This window comes from Scyliorhinus torazame, chromosome 12, assembly GCF_047496885.1.
Source record: "Scyliorhinus torazame isolate Kashiwa2021f chromosome 12, sScyTor2.1, whole genome shotgun sequence".
In the NCBI taxonomy this organism is placed as follows: Eukaryota; Metazoa; Chordata; class Chondrichthyes; order Carcharhiniformes; family Scyliorhinidae; genus Scyliorhinus; species Scyliorhinus torazame.
The window spans coordinates 92,559,672-92,575,140 of NC_092718.1; the positions used below are offsets into that span (position 1 = coordinate 92,559,672).

General features: G+C 49.9%; 1 protein-coding gene across 1 annotated transcript in view; it reads right to left on the minus strand.

Annotated features, from left to right (window-relative positions):
• Window positions 1-13,112: 13,112 nt before the first annotated feature.
• Window positions 13,113-15,469, minus strand: part of LOC140386557 (interferon-induced protein 44-like) — a 56,147-nt gene continuing 53,790 nt past the window's right edge. The window contains exon 12 of the mRNA XM_072468980.1: window positions 13,113-13,897. Coding sequence (XP_072325081.1) covers window positions 13,616-13,897 — 282 coding nt within the window. The 3' untranslated portion in view covers window positions 13,113-13,615. The remainder of the gene's footprint in view (window positions 13,898-15,469) is intronic.

Here is a 15,469-nt window from a genome sequence, read left to right on the forward strand (position 1 = left end):
AAGCAGCTCACCCTAGCGATCGCAATCGAGACCTGCGTGCTACACGAAAACGCCATAAGTCGGTATTCCCACATCCAAGCGGCTGAAATGGCGAGGCAAGGTCCCCACGAGGCAGAACGGGTCCAAGCAATCGAGCAACTCTAGGGCCTCAGCCTGGATGAGGGCGGCCATTTCGCACGCTTTTCACGGTCTCCCGTGCTTGTGCGCACCAAACGAGGGGACGGCGACGTCGGCGAACGTACTGACGCTCTGACGTGCGGCAACTGTGGCTCCGCCCTGCCAAATCCCGACAATGCCTGAGATGTGGCAAACTTGGACACTATGTTGCCTTATGCAGAGCAGCTCAGCCTGCCAACTCACGTCGCTTCAGCCAGCCTCGCAGGAATGTCCGGGCCATTCAACCCACGGTCACCGAGTACGATGCGGACCTACTACCCAACATTGACACAGAGGACCCTAAGGTGCCTTTTCGAGTCGGTATCGTTACAAAAAAGGGTGTCCGTGAAGCAAAGAATCCAGCCTCTATCGGTATACAGCATCGATCCAGACGATGAGTGGTGTGCCACCCTGCCGGTCAACCGGTCCCAAATACGATTCCGCCTGGACACTGGTGCCTCCGCCAATCTCATTCCGCGGTCTGAACTCCAAAGCCTTCGTGTCAAACCAGCCATCCTTCCATCAGCCTGCCAGCTATTAGATTACAATGGCAATGCCGTTGATGCCAGCGGCTCGTGCCAACTTGAAGTGACGCACAGGTCACGCAAAGCCATCCTTCCTTTTGAAATCATGGGCTCATCGAAAGCCTCCATGCTTGGCGCGCAAGCATGCAAGCTGTTGAACCTAGTTCAGAGAGTTCACTCTCTCTCTCCTGATGACACATCTGCCTTTCAGGACACAGACTTCAGGGTGCAACTCAACGCCATTATCAACCAGCACCACGATGTCTTTGAGGGCATGGGCACGCTCCCATACACCTACAAGATCTTATTAAAACAGAATGCCACGCGTGTGGTGCACGTACTCGCAGGGTCCCAGCACCCCTTAAGGATCACCTCAAGCAGCAGCTGCAGTACCTCAAGGCCCAAGGAGCGATTTCCAAAGTCACGGAACCAACCGACTGGATCAGTTCCATGGTCTGTGTAAAAAAGCCTTCCGGCAAATTGAGAATTTGCATTGATCCCAAGGATCTAAATCACAATATCATGAGGGAGCATTAGCCAATTCGCAAGCGCGAAGAGCTCACATGCGAGATGGCTCGCGCCAAGCTCTTCACCAAACTTGACGCCTCAAAAGGATTCTGGCAAATCCAGCTCGACAAATCCAGCAGGAAACTTTGCACATTTAATACCCTCTTTGGCAGATATTGTTACAACAGGATGTCGTTTGGGATCATATCTGCTTCAGATGGAACAAATGATGGAAGCCATTGAAGGTGTTCGCATCTATGTCAACGACATAATCATTTGGTCCACCACCCCGCAGGAGCATGTCAGTCGCCTCCAGCGCGTATTCAAATGTATACATGAGCATGGCCTCCGCCTCAACAGGGCCAAATGCTCTTTTGGTCAGGCGGAGCTCAAGTTCCTCGGGGACCACATCTCCCAGTTGGGTGTGCAGCCGGATGCGGACAAGGTAGCTGCTATCACAGCTATGAAGCATCAGAGGACAAGAAGCGGTCCTCCGATTTCTGGGCATGGTCAATTTTTTAGGGAAGTTCATCCCTAACCTCGCCTCTCATACCACGGCTCTCAGGAACCCGGTCCGGAAGACGACAGACTTCCAATGGCTCCCTGCCCACGAGCGCAAATGGAGAGAACTCAAAACAAAACTTACCACGGCCCCGGTCTTAGCTTTCTTTGATCCAGCAAAAGAGACCAAAATTTTGACCGATGCCAGCCAATCCGGCATTGGGGCAGTGCTCCTTCAACGTGATGACACCTCATCATGGGCCCCCGTTGCATATGCGTCACACGCCATGACCCCCACGGAGCAGCGCTACGCGCAGATAGAAAAAGTGTGCCTGGGCCTTCTGACCGGTGTGGTTAAGTTTCACGATTATGTTTACCGACTTCAATTCACTGTCGAGACAGACCATTGCCCGCTGGTCAATATAGTCCAGAAAGACTTGAACGACATGACGCCTCGCCTTCAGCGTATTCTTCTCAAGCTCCGGCGATATGACTTTCAGCTGGTGGACACCCCTGGCAAAGACCTCATCATTGCTGACGCTCTCTCCAGGGCAGTCAACACACCATGTATCCCAGTGGGATTTGTCTGCCAGGTTGATGCCCATGTGGCATTCGTGGCCTCCAATCTACCTGCTACGGATGAACGCCTCGTCCAAATTCACCGCGAGACGGCGGCTGACCCTTTACTACAGCGTGTCATGCGCCACCTAACAGACGGGTGGCTCAAGGGCCAATGTCCTCAGTTCTATAATGTCAGAGATGATTTGGCGGTAGTAGACGGGGTTCTTCTGAAACTGGACCGCATTGTCATCCCGCATAGCATGCGCCAGCTTGTCCTGGAACAACTACACGAGGGCCACCTGGGCGTGGAAAAGTGCCGCTGACGGGCCAGAGAGGCAGTGTACTGGCCCGGCATCAATGAGAACATAGCCAACACAGTGCTCAACTGCCGCACTTGTCAGCGCTTCCTATGTCCTGATCGTGGACTACTTTTCGAATTACCCGATGTTAATACGGTTGCACAACATCACCTTGTCTGCAGTCATTCGTGCCTGTAAGGAAACCTTTGCTCGACACGGCATCCCGCTCACGGTTATGTCGGACAATGGCCCCTGCTTCGCCAGCCAGGAATGGTCCAACTTTGCCAGGCGGTACAATTTTGCCCATGTAACATCCAATCCCCTGTACCCCAATCCAACGGCAAAGCGGAGAAGGGAGTACATATAGTCAAACGGCTCCTCTGCAAGGCTGCCGATGCTGGGTCTGATTTCTACCTCGCCTTGCTGGCCTATCGCTCCGCCCCACTGTCCACTGGCCTGTCGCCAGCCCAGTTGCTCATGGGTCGTACCCTGAGGACGACGGTGCCGTCCATTCATGTCCCAGACCTCGACCATGTTCCGGTCCTTCGCCGGACGCAGACGTCTCGTGCACAGCACAAGGCGGCTCATGACTCCCGTGCAGCTGATCTCCCGGCTCTGGCTGCAGATGACAATGTCCACATCCATCTTCCGGATGGTGGCTGGTCTGCGACCGCTGTTGTCCTTCGGCAGGTGGCCCCCGCTCGTTCCTGGTTCGTCTACCTGATGGCTCCATTCGGCGCTGCAAACAACGCGCCCTTCGTCTTGTTCCACCCACGCTACGTGATCCTCCTCTGTCGCCTCGCCCTCCTGCTGACCCTCCCACGGACTATGCAGAAATCCCTGTCACTCTGCATCCCCCTGACTCTGACGCAGTCCAGCCCGCTCCTGAACCGGCGGCTCTCGACCCACCTTTGAGACGGTCAACCAGAATTCGTCGCCCACCTCACAGACTTAATTTATGAACTTTACGGACTTATAGACTTTCTGAATTGTTTTGTTGCTTTGTTTGATCATTTATCTGGTCTGTATATAGTGTTCACCTCGTTATTCTTGTTGCATACTGCTTCTCTGCGCCAGGCACCTTCCCATGTAAATAGCTTAGTTCTCATGTATGTAGTCCTATAAATATGTCTTCGCATCCCACACGTAGTTAGGAACATTCTCACCATACACAGCTGGCACCTTGATGGTCACATGGGTGCAGTTAATGGCACCCTGGATGCAAGGGAACCCAACATGTGCAGCCTCTGGTCCGCTCAGTGTGGCTGACGTGATCTGTCCTGAAATGTATGAATGCTCTCACCGCCTGACCAAAGCGTCACGTCACCAGCTTGACACAACTGATTGGGAGTCTCCGCAAAGATCACCCACAGAGCCCGGGAAAGATCCAGAAGCATAAAGATTAATCATAGAATTTGATCATAGAAATTACAGTGCAGGAGGTCATTCGTCCCATCGAGTCTGCACCGGCTCTTGGAAAGAGCACCCTACCCAAGGTCAACACCACCCTATCCCCATACCCCAGTAACCCCACCCAACACTAAAGGCAATTTTGGACACAAAGGACAATTTATCATAGCCAATCCACCTAACCTGCACATCTTTGGACTGTGGAGAAAACCGGAGCACCCGGAGGAAACCCACGCACACACTGGGAGGATGTGCAGACTCCGCACAGATAGTGACCCAAGCCGGAATCGAACCTGGGACCCTGGAGCTGTGAAGCAATTGTGCTATCCACAATGCTACCGTGCTATTAAGTGTCAAATGACCTTCAGACCATGAGCTCCATCCACAGAATTGGAGGCTGCTTCTGGCCCAATCATCTGCCAAATGGTCGTGACAGCATCCGTTGATAGCCGAAGCCTCCAGTGGTACTGGACATCTGTCACGCCAAGGTAGTTGGATCGTTGCCTGTACCTCCTGGCAGCTGGGTAGTGGCATCTTCTGCGGGGATGTCCTCCTTGTTCTCCCTACTGGCCCTGAGCATCCTGTGCCTCTGCTCTAAGATGATACCTGTTACCACTTGGCCTCCCCTCTCTTTGTCCCACGTCCACTTCCTCATAGGAGGTGCTCCTTGCTGAGTACACAATACCCATCTGCAGAGAAACAAATGAGGCTGACCCATGCTAGGAGGGTGCCAGTCGCAAATCTCCGATATCAAAGGACTGCAATATCTTGAAAGCGCCAAATAGATGCCGAGGCCGCCAAAGAATGTAGAGAAAATGCTCAGAATGCTCCAAACCTAACCCTCAAAACACCTAACACAGCCCCTTTTATCCTGCCCTTCGTTGAGAAAACTGCAACAATAGTTTGTCTGCCTGACTGTGTTGCCTGTGTGCCACGTAATATTCCAGTCAATTGGAGATTCAATCCTCTTAAGTGCCTCCATAATTGTTGACAAATTGTTGACTGGCAAATAATAATCTTTATTTGTGTCACAAGTAGGCTTACATTAACATTGCAATGAAGTTACTGCGAAAATCCTAGTCGGCACACTACGGCACCTGTTCGGGTACACTGAGGGAGCATTCAGAATGTCCAATTCACCTAATAAGCATGTCTTTCTGGACTTGAGAGAGGAAACTGGAGAACCCGGAGGAAACCCACGGAGACACGGGGAGAACGTGCAAATTCTGAACAGACTGTGACCCAATCCAGGAATTGAATCTGGGTCACTGGCGCTGTGAAGCAAATGGTCGATCTGCGCTTGTGCCTGACTGAAATATTGCATGATGACGTTAGGGTGTACACCTGACATCGCCACAAGCTCCATGTTGGGTGCGTGTCTGTCCAGGCAGCATAAAATTCTGCCCCATGTTTATTCTTATCTCAGGATTTTGAGCACCTTAATCAAATCTCAGAGAAACTGTTTTCACATGTGTGATGGGGAAATCTGTTTGTTCAGTGCACCTGAATCTTTGGAATTCACTACCTCAAAGGGCTTTGTATACTTCATTTGTGTAGATTCTAAACTGAGATAGAGAGACTTTTCATCATTAAGAAAATCGAGAGATAAGGGATGTAGGTGAGAAGGTCAGTTAATATAAATGATCAACCATGATTGTATTGAATAGTAGAGACAGCTCAAGAGGCCGTAAGATCTACTCCTATTTCCTACGTTATTATTTAAAAAGCAACAGACATTTTTTCATTCACTATCATACTGAGCAATTTTTGAATTGAAAAATATCTGTTTACAAAACCATTGATTACCAGCAAATACTTGACAATGTATAAGCACACAGGATCTGAATTAAGTATTTTGGATGACCGTTCGGAATGTTAAAATACTTCAGTAGTTATAACTTTGCAATTAGTGCATTTTCAGCTACGATTTGCATTTTCTTTAAAAACCTGACAATCCCCGTTTTGTACAATACATTTAAGTAGGTAATTAGTGAGCACTTGACAAACACTCAGAAGAAACAGTTTCTTATTTCATTACACATTGACAAAACAGTTCTGATTCTGCTCAAGTATTTGGTCATGATGTGGAGATGCCGACGTTGGACTGGGGTGAGCACAGTAAGAAGTCTTACAACACCAGGTTAAAGTCCAACAGGTTTGTTTCAAACACTAGCTTTAGGAGCACTGCTCCTTCCTCAGGTGAATGAAGAGGTATGTTCCAGAAACATATATTATAGACAAAGTCAAAGATGCAAGACAATGCTTTGAAGTGAGCATTTGCAGGTAATTCAAGTATTTGGTGAGAGTGACTTGATTGATTGATTTAATTTGTCACATGTACCAAAGTACAGTGAAAAGTATTTTTCTGCGGCTGAGGGAACGTACACAGTATGTACATAGTAGACAAAGAGAATAATCAACAGAGAACATTGACAAATGGTACATCGACAAACCGTGATTGGTTACAATGCGGAACAAGGGGTCAAACAAAGCAAATACATGAGCAAGAGCAGCATAGGGCATTGAGAATAGTGTCCTTACATGGAACAGATCAGTCCGTGGGGGAGTCGTTGAGGAGTCTTGTAGCTGTGGGGAAGAAGCTGTTCCTATGCCTGGATGTGTAGATCTTCAGACTTCGGTACCTTCTGCCTGATGCAAGGGTCTGGAAGAAATCCTGGGCTGGATTCTCCGATTTGGAGACTTTGCCTCCATGCCGGCGTGGGAACGGTGAGGAACACTTGTGCAAAACGGCCACCGATACCCCATTTTGCTGGGGGCTAACAGCTGAGCAACATAGAGCACCCGGCTCTACCTGCCGATACAGCCTGGAGAATTGCCGGGTCCATGACCGCGCATGCGCACGGCGGCGGCCTGCAGCGGCCGGGCCGTGCTTCATGGTGGATGCCGCTTGCGGACCTGGCCCGCGAAATAGCACCCCCCCTTCACCTGGCTCACACACCCCGGACCGCCCCACCACAGTGCCCCCAGCCCCTAACAATGCCCCCCCCCTACCTGCGGATCGGCCCTGCCCCAACTGAGGCGGCGCTGGACTGAGTCCACCGCCGCCACACTGAGCTCCCAACAGGTGAGACCACACGCGACCCATGCCGTCGGGAACTTGGCCGGTCGGGGGCGGAGCATCGGGGGGCAGGTCTCAGGCAATGGCCCCCGTGGATACGTGGCGAGTATGCCGCTCCCGATTCTGTCGGGAATTTGGATTCTCCGGCCCGTCACCGAATGCGATTCTGGCATCGCCGGCCGGAGAATCCAGTCCCCTGTATTAGAAAAAAAACTATTACAATAGAAAATACAGTACAGAAGAGGCCCTTTGGTCCATCAGAAGTTTAATACAATACAATAGTACAATGAAGGTATGCAATATTTTTCAAATTTATACTTGACACCATTGTGATCCACCGCACAGAAGCAGGCCATTCAGCCCATTGTGTCTATTTGGTAATAAAAACAGTAAAATATTTCAGCCATTTCTCAGAAAATCTCATTGTGGTCAATGTAGAAAAGGTGTCATAGTCCCAGTGAATAGGCTTTATTGATACAAGAATTAAAATGAATTTCAAAGAACAAAACAAGTCAAATATTTAATGTATAAACATGATTACAAAAGCTGCAATCAGTATATACTGCGACAGGCAAGCTGCCCTCCCAAGTCTTACACCATCCTGACTCGGAAATATATCATCATTCCTTTACTGTTCCGGGGGCCAAAATGTAGACCCTCCTTCCGAGCAGCACTGTGGATGTACCTACAATACAAGGACTGCAGCAGTTCAAGAAGGCAGCTCACCATCACCTTCTCAACAGCAATTGGGAATAGGCAACCAGGACTGGCCTTGGCAGCAATGCCCATGTATTGAGTTTTTAAAAAAAAAATCATTATACCAGGAGGAAATTAGACACATGAAGCAGGTGCACACTTTTGGACGTCTTATCTCAGGAAAGATGCACTTGCCCCAGATTGAAGTAAAAGAACCAGAGGGGGAGATGAGGAGAATTTTATTTTACTCAGTGAGTCGTTATGATCTGGAATGTACTACCTGAAAGGGTGGTGGAAGCAGATTTAATAGGAGCTTTCAAAAGGAGTTGAAAATAAACATTTGTCGGGCTATGTGGAAGAAGCAGGTGCGAGTTGGGCTGATTGAATGGCTCTTCCAGAGTCAGCAGGCACAATAGATTGAATGGCCTTTTCCTGTGCTAATCGATTCTATGATTACATATGTTTCCTTGAGGACAAATACACTGAACCCTCACAAACCAACCACCCCAAAATGTAAAATGAAGGAAATACACAGCAGGTCTTGCAGCACTGTGGAGAGAGAAACAGTAAACATTTCAGGTCGGAGGGAAACTGACAATTCTGAAGAAAGATCCTCCTCAACCAAAAATTGTTTCTCTCTCCACAGACGCTGCCTACCTGCTGAGTATTTCCTACATTTACTGTTTTTTATTTCAGTTTTGCAGCATTTTGTTTTTTTTAACATTTATATTAACTGCTAACTTCTAAATCACAAACTAGGTATCGATCAATCATGGATTTTCATATCAAGACATTTGAAGTAGACTTACTCAGTTTCTATGTACAGAAATAGGAATAGGGGCTGGATTTTCCCATCGGCAGGATCCTTCGCCAGCAGCGCACTCGCGCCATGGATTTCCCGATGGCATGGGTGTGCCCACAATGGGAAACCCCATTGACCGGCTGGCGGGACGCAGGATCCCACTGGTGGCATGGGCGCGCCACACCAGAAAACAGGTGGGGCGGGATGGAGAATCCCACCCAGGATCTCTTAAACAGTTCTCTTTTAAGATCAAGTTTGCCTTTGAAGCATTGAAGATAAGCGGCGGGATTCTGCGTTCCTGAGACATGTGTTGATGTTGGGGCAGGATTCGTGAACTTCCGACTGGCGGGTACCTGGACCGATTCAGCGACCGTGGAGGGGCTAGCACCGGTGCCACGTGGAACACAATCGATTCCAATGAGAAACGGTGCGGGATTCGGCGAGTTCGTGATTGACACTCGAGAGGCTGACAAGCTGCAGCCGCATATAAACACATTACACTCGTCGTAGCCAACAAGATGACGCTGGAACATGCCCATCTCACTGATGGATCGGTTGGAGCCAGATGGCACCTAGGGGGGTGCCCTGGGGGATACCCATACGATCTGTGGCCCTAAGTTCGCAGTGGATAGTCAGTGGCATGGCTGCTCTGCAGGCCGCAGCAATGGTGCTCCGTGCCCGTCCACCCCGACCCCACAGCCTACCTCTTGGCCACCCGCCACTACTCCCCCCGCCCCCCCCCCCCCCCGGCCCTAGCAGAAGTCCCCCAGCCATCAGCACGACTGTCAGCAAACTATGGCGATGTTGGACACTTTCCATACCCCCTCTCAGCAGCCGCGGCGCTTGTTTCACAATTTTTTTTTAGAAAACATTTTATTGAAGCATTCATAATTTTAACATTTTAACATTCTAAACAGAGCGGTCCGACACACGCAACAACCTTACATTGACATACCAACTCGCCCGCCCTACCTCCTGACGACCCAAATATCAGATTCCCTACACTTATTCTTCACTGCCATGCCTCCCTTTTTCGACCCCCCCCCCCCCCCACCTTGTACTGATGATCAGTTTTCCTTAAAGAAGTCGATGAACGGCTGCCACCTCCGAGCGAACCCCTGCATTGAACCCCTTCAGGCGAACTTGATCTTCTCTAGCCTGAGAAACCCTGCCATGTCACTAACCCACACTCCTGACTTTGGAGGCTCCGAGTTCCTCAACGCAGCAAAATCCGTCTCCGGGCCACCAGGAAGGCAAAGGCCAAAACGTCGGCCTCCCCGCCCCCCCACCCCCTCCCCCCCCGGCTACCGGATCTTCCGACACTCCAAACATTGCCATCTCTGGACTCGGAGTAACCCTCCCTTCCAGGACCTCTGACATGACATCTGAGAATCCCTGCCAAAACCCCTCAGCTTCGGACACGCCCAAAACATGAGTACGTGATTCGCTAGACTTCCCCCACACCTGTCCTCCCCTCCTCGAAAAACCTACTCATCCGGGCCACAGTCCTATGAGCCCTATGGACCACCTTGAACTGGATCAGGCCAAGCCTGGCACATGGAGGATGAATTGACTCTCCTCAGGACCTTCGCCCATAACCCGACTTCCAACTCCCCTCCCAATTCGTCCTCCCACTTCCTCTTCACCTCCCCGATTGGGACCCCTTCCCACTTCATCAATTCCTTATATATTTCCGAGACCCTCCCCTCTCCAACCCCTGTTTTTGACATCATCTTATCCTGTAGTCCCCTTAGTGGGAGGCGAGGGAAGCCTGGAACCTGCCTCCGAACAAAGTCCTGTACCTGCAGGTACAGAAATCCATTCCCACCCGGCAACTCAAACTCCTCTAATTTCTCCAGGCTCGGGAAACCCTCCTCAATGAAGAGATCCCCAAATCTCTCAATCCCTGCCTGCTGCCACCTAAAGCCCCCGTCCAGCCGCCCCGGAGCAAACCGGTGATTATCACAGATCGGTGACCACACCGAAGCCCCCTCCAGTCCCATGTGCTGCCTCCATTGCCCCCACACCCTCAGGGCCGCCACTGCCACTACCACTGGGCTTGTGGAATATCGAACAGGCGAGAACGGCAGAGGTGCCGTCAATAGAGCCTCCAGACTCGTGCCTCCACTCGCTCCCACACCGACCCCTCCCCCACTATCCACTTCCTAACCATTGATATATTAGCCACCCAGTAATAATTGATAAAGTTCGGAAGCCCCCACCCCGCACCTCCGTTGCAGAAGGACTTCTTCACCCTCGAGGCTTTCCTACCCCATACAAAACCCGCGATCGCTGCGTTCATCTTCCTGAAAAATGCCTTAGGGATGAAAATTGGAAGGCATTGAAACACAAACAACAATCTCGGGAGGAATGTCATCTTCACAGTCTGTACCCTCCCTGTCAATGACAGCGGGAGCACGTCCCACCTGTGGAAGTCCCTTTTCATTTGCTCAATTGCCCTGCCCAAATTTAACTGATGGAGCTGACCCCAGTCCCTTGCCAGCTGAATCCCCAGGTACCTAAAACTCCTTCCCACTACTTTAAACGGCATCTCCCTCAGCCTCCTCTCCTGTCCCCATGCCTGGATCGTGAATACCTCGCTCTTGCTCATGTTTAATTTGTAACCTGAGAACCGACCAAATTCCTCCAGTATCTCCATAATTCCAGCAATTCCCCCCAACGGGTCTGTTATGTAAAGAAGCAAATCATCCGCATAGAGCGAGACCCTATGCTCCACCCCACCTCTCTCACTATCCCCCGCCAAATGTTCAATGACCTAAGCACCATTGCCAACAGGCTCTATGGCCAGGGCAAACAGTAGTGGGGAGAGTGGACATCCCTGCCTTGTCCCCCTACACAGACTAAAATACTCTGACCGGATCCAGTTGGTCCTTACATTCGCCACTGGTGCCTGATACAGCAACAGGACCAAGTCCACAAATCCCTGCCCAAACCCAAACCTTCGCAGGACATCCCACAAGGACTTCTACTCTACCCAATCAAAGGCCTTTTCTGCATCCATGGCTACCACCACCTCGACCTCGCGCCCCTCCGCCGGCATCATCATCACATTTAGGATCCGTCTAATATTGGACGTCAGGTGACGTCCCTTTACAAACCCCGTCTGGTCCACCCCTATTACCCCCGGGACACAATCCTCTATGCGTGTGGCCAAGATATTTGCCAGCAATTTTGCATCCACATTTAAAAGGGAGATTTGCCTATACGATCCACAGCTCTCCGGGTTCTTATCCCGCTTCAAATTTTAGGCAGCACGGTAGCATAAGTGGCTAGCACTGCGGCTTCACAGCGCCAGGGTCCCAGGTTCGATTCCCCGCTGAGTCACCGTCTGTGCGGAGTCTGCACATTCTCCCCGTGTCTGATTGGGTTTCTTCCGGGTGCTCCGGTTTCCTCCCACAGGCCAAAGACATGCAGGTTAGGTGGATTAATCATGATAAATTGCCCTTAGTGACCAAAAAGGTTAGGAGGGGTTATTGGGTTACGGGCTAGGGTGGAAGTGAGGGCTTAAGTGGGTTGGTGCAGACTCGATGGGCCGAATGTTTTATAAGGGAAATCGATGCCTGCGATAACATTCGGGGGAACATTCCCAGCTCCTTGGACTCATTAAAAGCCTTTTCAGGAGCAGCCTCAGCAGCCCGGAAAACGTTTTGTCTAACTCAACCAGGTATCCATCCGGTCCCGGGCCTTACCCGATTGCATTGCCCCCAACCCGTCTGTGACCTTCCCAAGTCCAATTGGGGCTCCCAAACCTTCCACCAACTCCTCATATACACTCGGAATCCAGCCCCCCCAAGAATCGCTTCATACCCTCCTCCCCAGCTGGGGGTTCCAATTTATACAGTCTACTGTAAAATTCCCGAAATACATCATTCACCCCTGCCGGGTCCAAAACCACCTTCCCCCGCTGTGTCCTTTACTTTCCTAATCTCTCGCCGCCTCCTGTTTCCTCAGCTGATGCACCAGCATCCTGCTAGCTTTTCCCCATATTCATAGACCGCCCCCTTGACCCTCCTCAGCTGTCCCTCCTCCGCCTTACCTGTGGACGGGAGCCCAAATTCCAGCTGTAGTCTCTGACGCTACTTCAGAAGCCCATCATCTGGAGACTCCACATACCTCCTGTCCATCTGTAAGATTTCGCCCACTAGCCTGTCCGGTTCCGCCCGCTCAGCCTTCTCCTTATGGGCCCGAATTGAGATGAGTTCCCCCCTAATAACCGCCTTCAGTGCCTCCCAAACCACCCCTGCCGAGATTTTACCCGTGTCATTGATCCTTATGTTTTCCCGAATGGCCTTCCTCACCCGCTCGCACACCTCTTCCTCCGCTAGCAGCCCCACACCTAACCTCCACTGCGACCGCTGGGCCTTTCCTTTGCTAACTTCGGCCCATGTCCCGCACCTCTCCTGGCCCGCCCTCGGCCAACTGTCGTCATCAACCCTCCTTTTCCACCACCTTGAAAGTCTCCTCCCCGTCAGCAGTCTAGTCCCCCCCCCCCCCCCCCCCGCCCCCCCCCACCCCCCACCCCCCTCCCCCTCCCATTCCCTCCCCCACATCGGTCTTCAGCTCACCCCCCACTTTGCTTCTGTGAACTAGCCCTCCCAGCGAGCCTGGCAGCCCCCGCCCCTGGTGCCTAGCTGGTTCCCTTCCCTCCGCTCTTAGTGCAAACAATCGAAACAAAGGCATGAAGCAAACACAAACAAACAATCCCTCCCAAGGTCCGAGCACAAAGGCCCACCCCTCCTCCCTTAACAAAGTACTATATTCTAACCTAACCCCAAACAGAACCGAAAAAACAAAAAGAAACAAACAGAATCTCCGAAATAGGTCCAAACATCGCAAATCAAAAGTTAAAAGTTTTACAGAGCATTGATCAGTTCCCCACAGTCAAAGTTCAAGGTCATCCTTCTATCAGTTTATTCTCTTTCATAAAGTCTACTGCATTCCCGATTTTTAAAAAGCACAAGTGAACCTCACCGTCGGAAATTTGCCCCAGTGGAGGCGGGGCATCGCGGAGACTCCAGAGAATACCGGGTCAGGCCCGCTAATGATATGCCAATGGTGTTTACTGTATGTGCGTTCTGGAATGTCGCTGTTGAGGCAGCAGAGAATTGCGATTTGGCGTGAAACTGGCACCTGCCACGATTTCTGCGTCAAAACCGATTCTCCGCCCAATTGCATTTCCCGACGAAGAATCCTGCCCAGGGTCTATGTTTCTGACCATATTTTTCAGTATGTACAAAGCAAGAACACATTTTGTCTTCTCAATCTTATAACCTTTCCACTCATTCGAAATGACAAACATGGTGCGTTTTTTCATTCCAATATAATCTGACAACTTTGCAAACTAAGAGAAAAACAGAAAGAAACAGGTAAAGTAATTATGAGCCAGTGAAGATGATTATATGTTCTACATTACTAATCTGAACCAATATTTACTAAAACAAAATCTAGCCACTTATTGCTGCTTGTGGGAGTTTGCTGTGCACAAGTTGGCTGCTGCATTTCGTACATTCCAAGAGCGACTACAGAAGCTCACTGCAGAAGCTCCTTTCGGTAGTGTCCTAGGTTCAACCATCTTCAGTTGTCTCATCAACGACCACCTCTCCATCATAAGTTTAAACTTGATGATTACACAGCATTCCGTACCATTTACAACTTCTCATAGACTGAAATAGTCCATGTTCATATGCAGCAAAAACTGGGCAACATTCAGGCTGATAAGTAGCAAGTAAATTCGTGCCACAAAATATTAGACAACGGCCGTCTCCAATATGGGAGACTCGAATCATCACCTCTTCACGTTGAATCACAATTGAATAGCCGAATACCCCACTAACACCTGGGGAGGTTGCCATTGACCAGAAACTTAACTAGACCAGTCATATCAACACTGTGGCTAATGCAAATCGGAGACTGAGTGGGTTCTGTGGCAAATAACTCACATCCTGATTCCTCAAAGCCTGTCCACCATCTACACCTGACGAATGTGATATAAAATAGTTACTTTAGAGATATTAGTTAATGTAATGTAGAGGTAGGCCAGTCTAATTCTGGTGAGTTCACAGAGAAAGGATTTCAGACCGCATGGCAAAGCAGGAAGAGGTGTGTCCACCAAAGCAGGAGAAAAGGATGCTGAGTAATAGGGGCCAGAGGAAGGGATTGGAAGTGAGCCAATCAGAATAGATCAAACAGGTCAGGAGGGATATAGGATGACCTATGGGCGTCGAGTATGTGAAACTTGATACCATTTGAATTGATTTGCAGAGATCCCTTTGTCTCTTTGTTCATTCGCTTTCCTGGATGTAGGAGGCTGGATGTGTCCTATGTTTCTGTGAAAGGAATCAAGCTTGCAAGCTAAATAAAGTAACTAATGCTGTACCTGCAAATCCATCTCGACTTTTATTGAGGCCAGACTGACGGGTAAAGAAACTTGGGATTCTACACACCATACAAGTCAGGAGTGTGATGGAATACTGCCCACTTGCCTGAATGAGTAAAGCTCGAACAATACTCAAGAAGTTTGCTACCCTCCAGGATAAATCAGCCTACTTGTTCTGCACCATCCAGGCTTAGAATTAATCACCATTCCTTCACTGGGTCAAATTCCTGGAATTTGCTCCTAAAACAACTTTGGGTGTAACTTCAACATTGACTGCAGTGGTTCAATGTGACAACTCACCATCACCTTTGAGGGCAAATAGGGATAGACAACAAATACTGGCCATACCAGTAATGCTGACATCCCGTGAAAGAATAAAGAAAAACAAATTACATCCTAAAAAATAAATTGGCAACATGATTTCCCTTTTGTAAAACCATGTTGACTATACATTCCAAAGATTTTTTCCTTCCACTGTCAGACCAAATTCCCTGGATCTTGATCTTCCGGTCTCTGGATTGTCAGAGACCAGACATA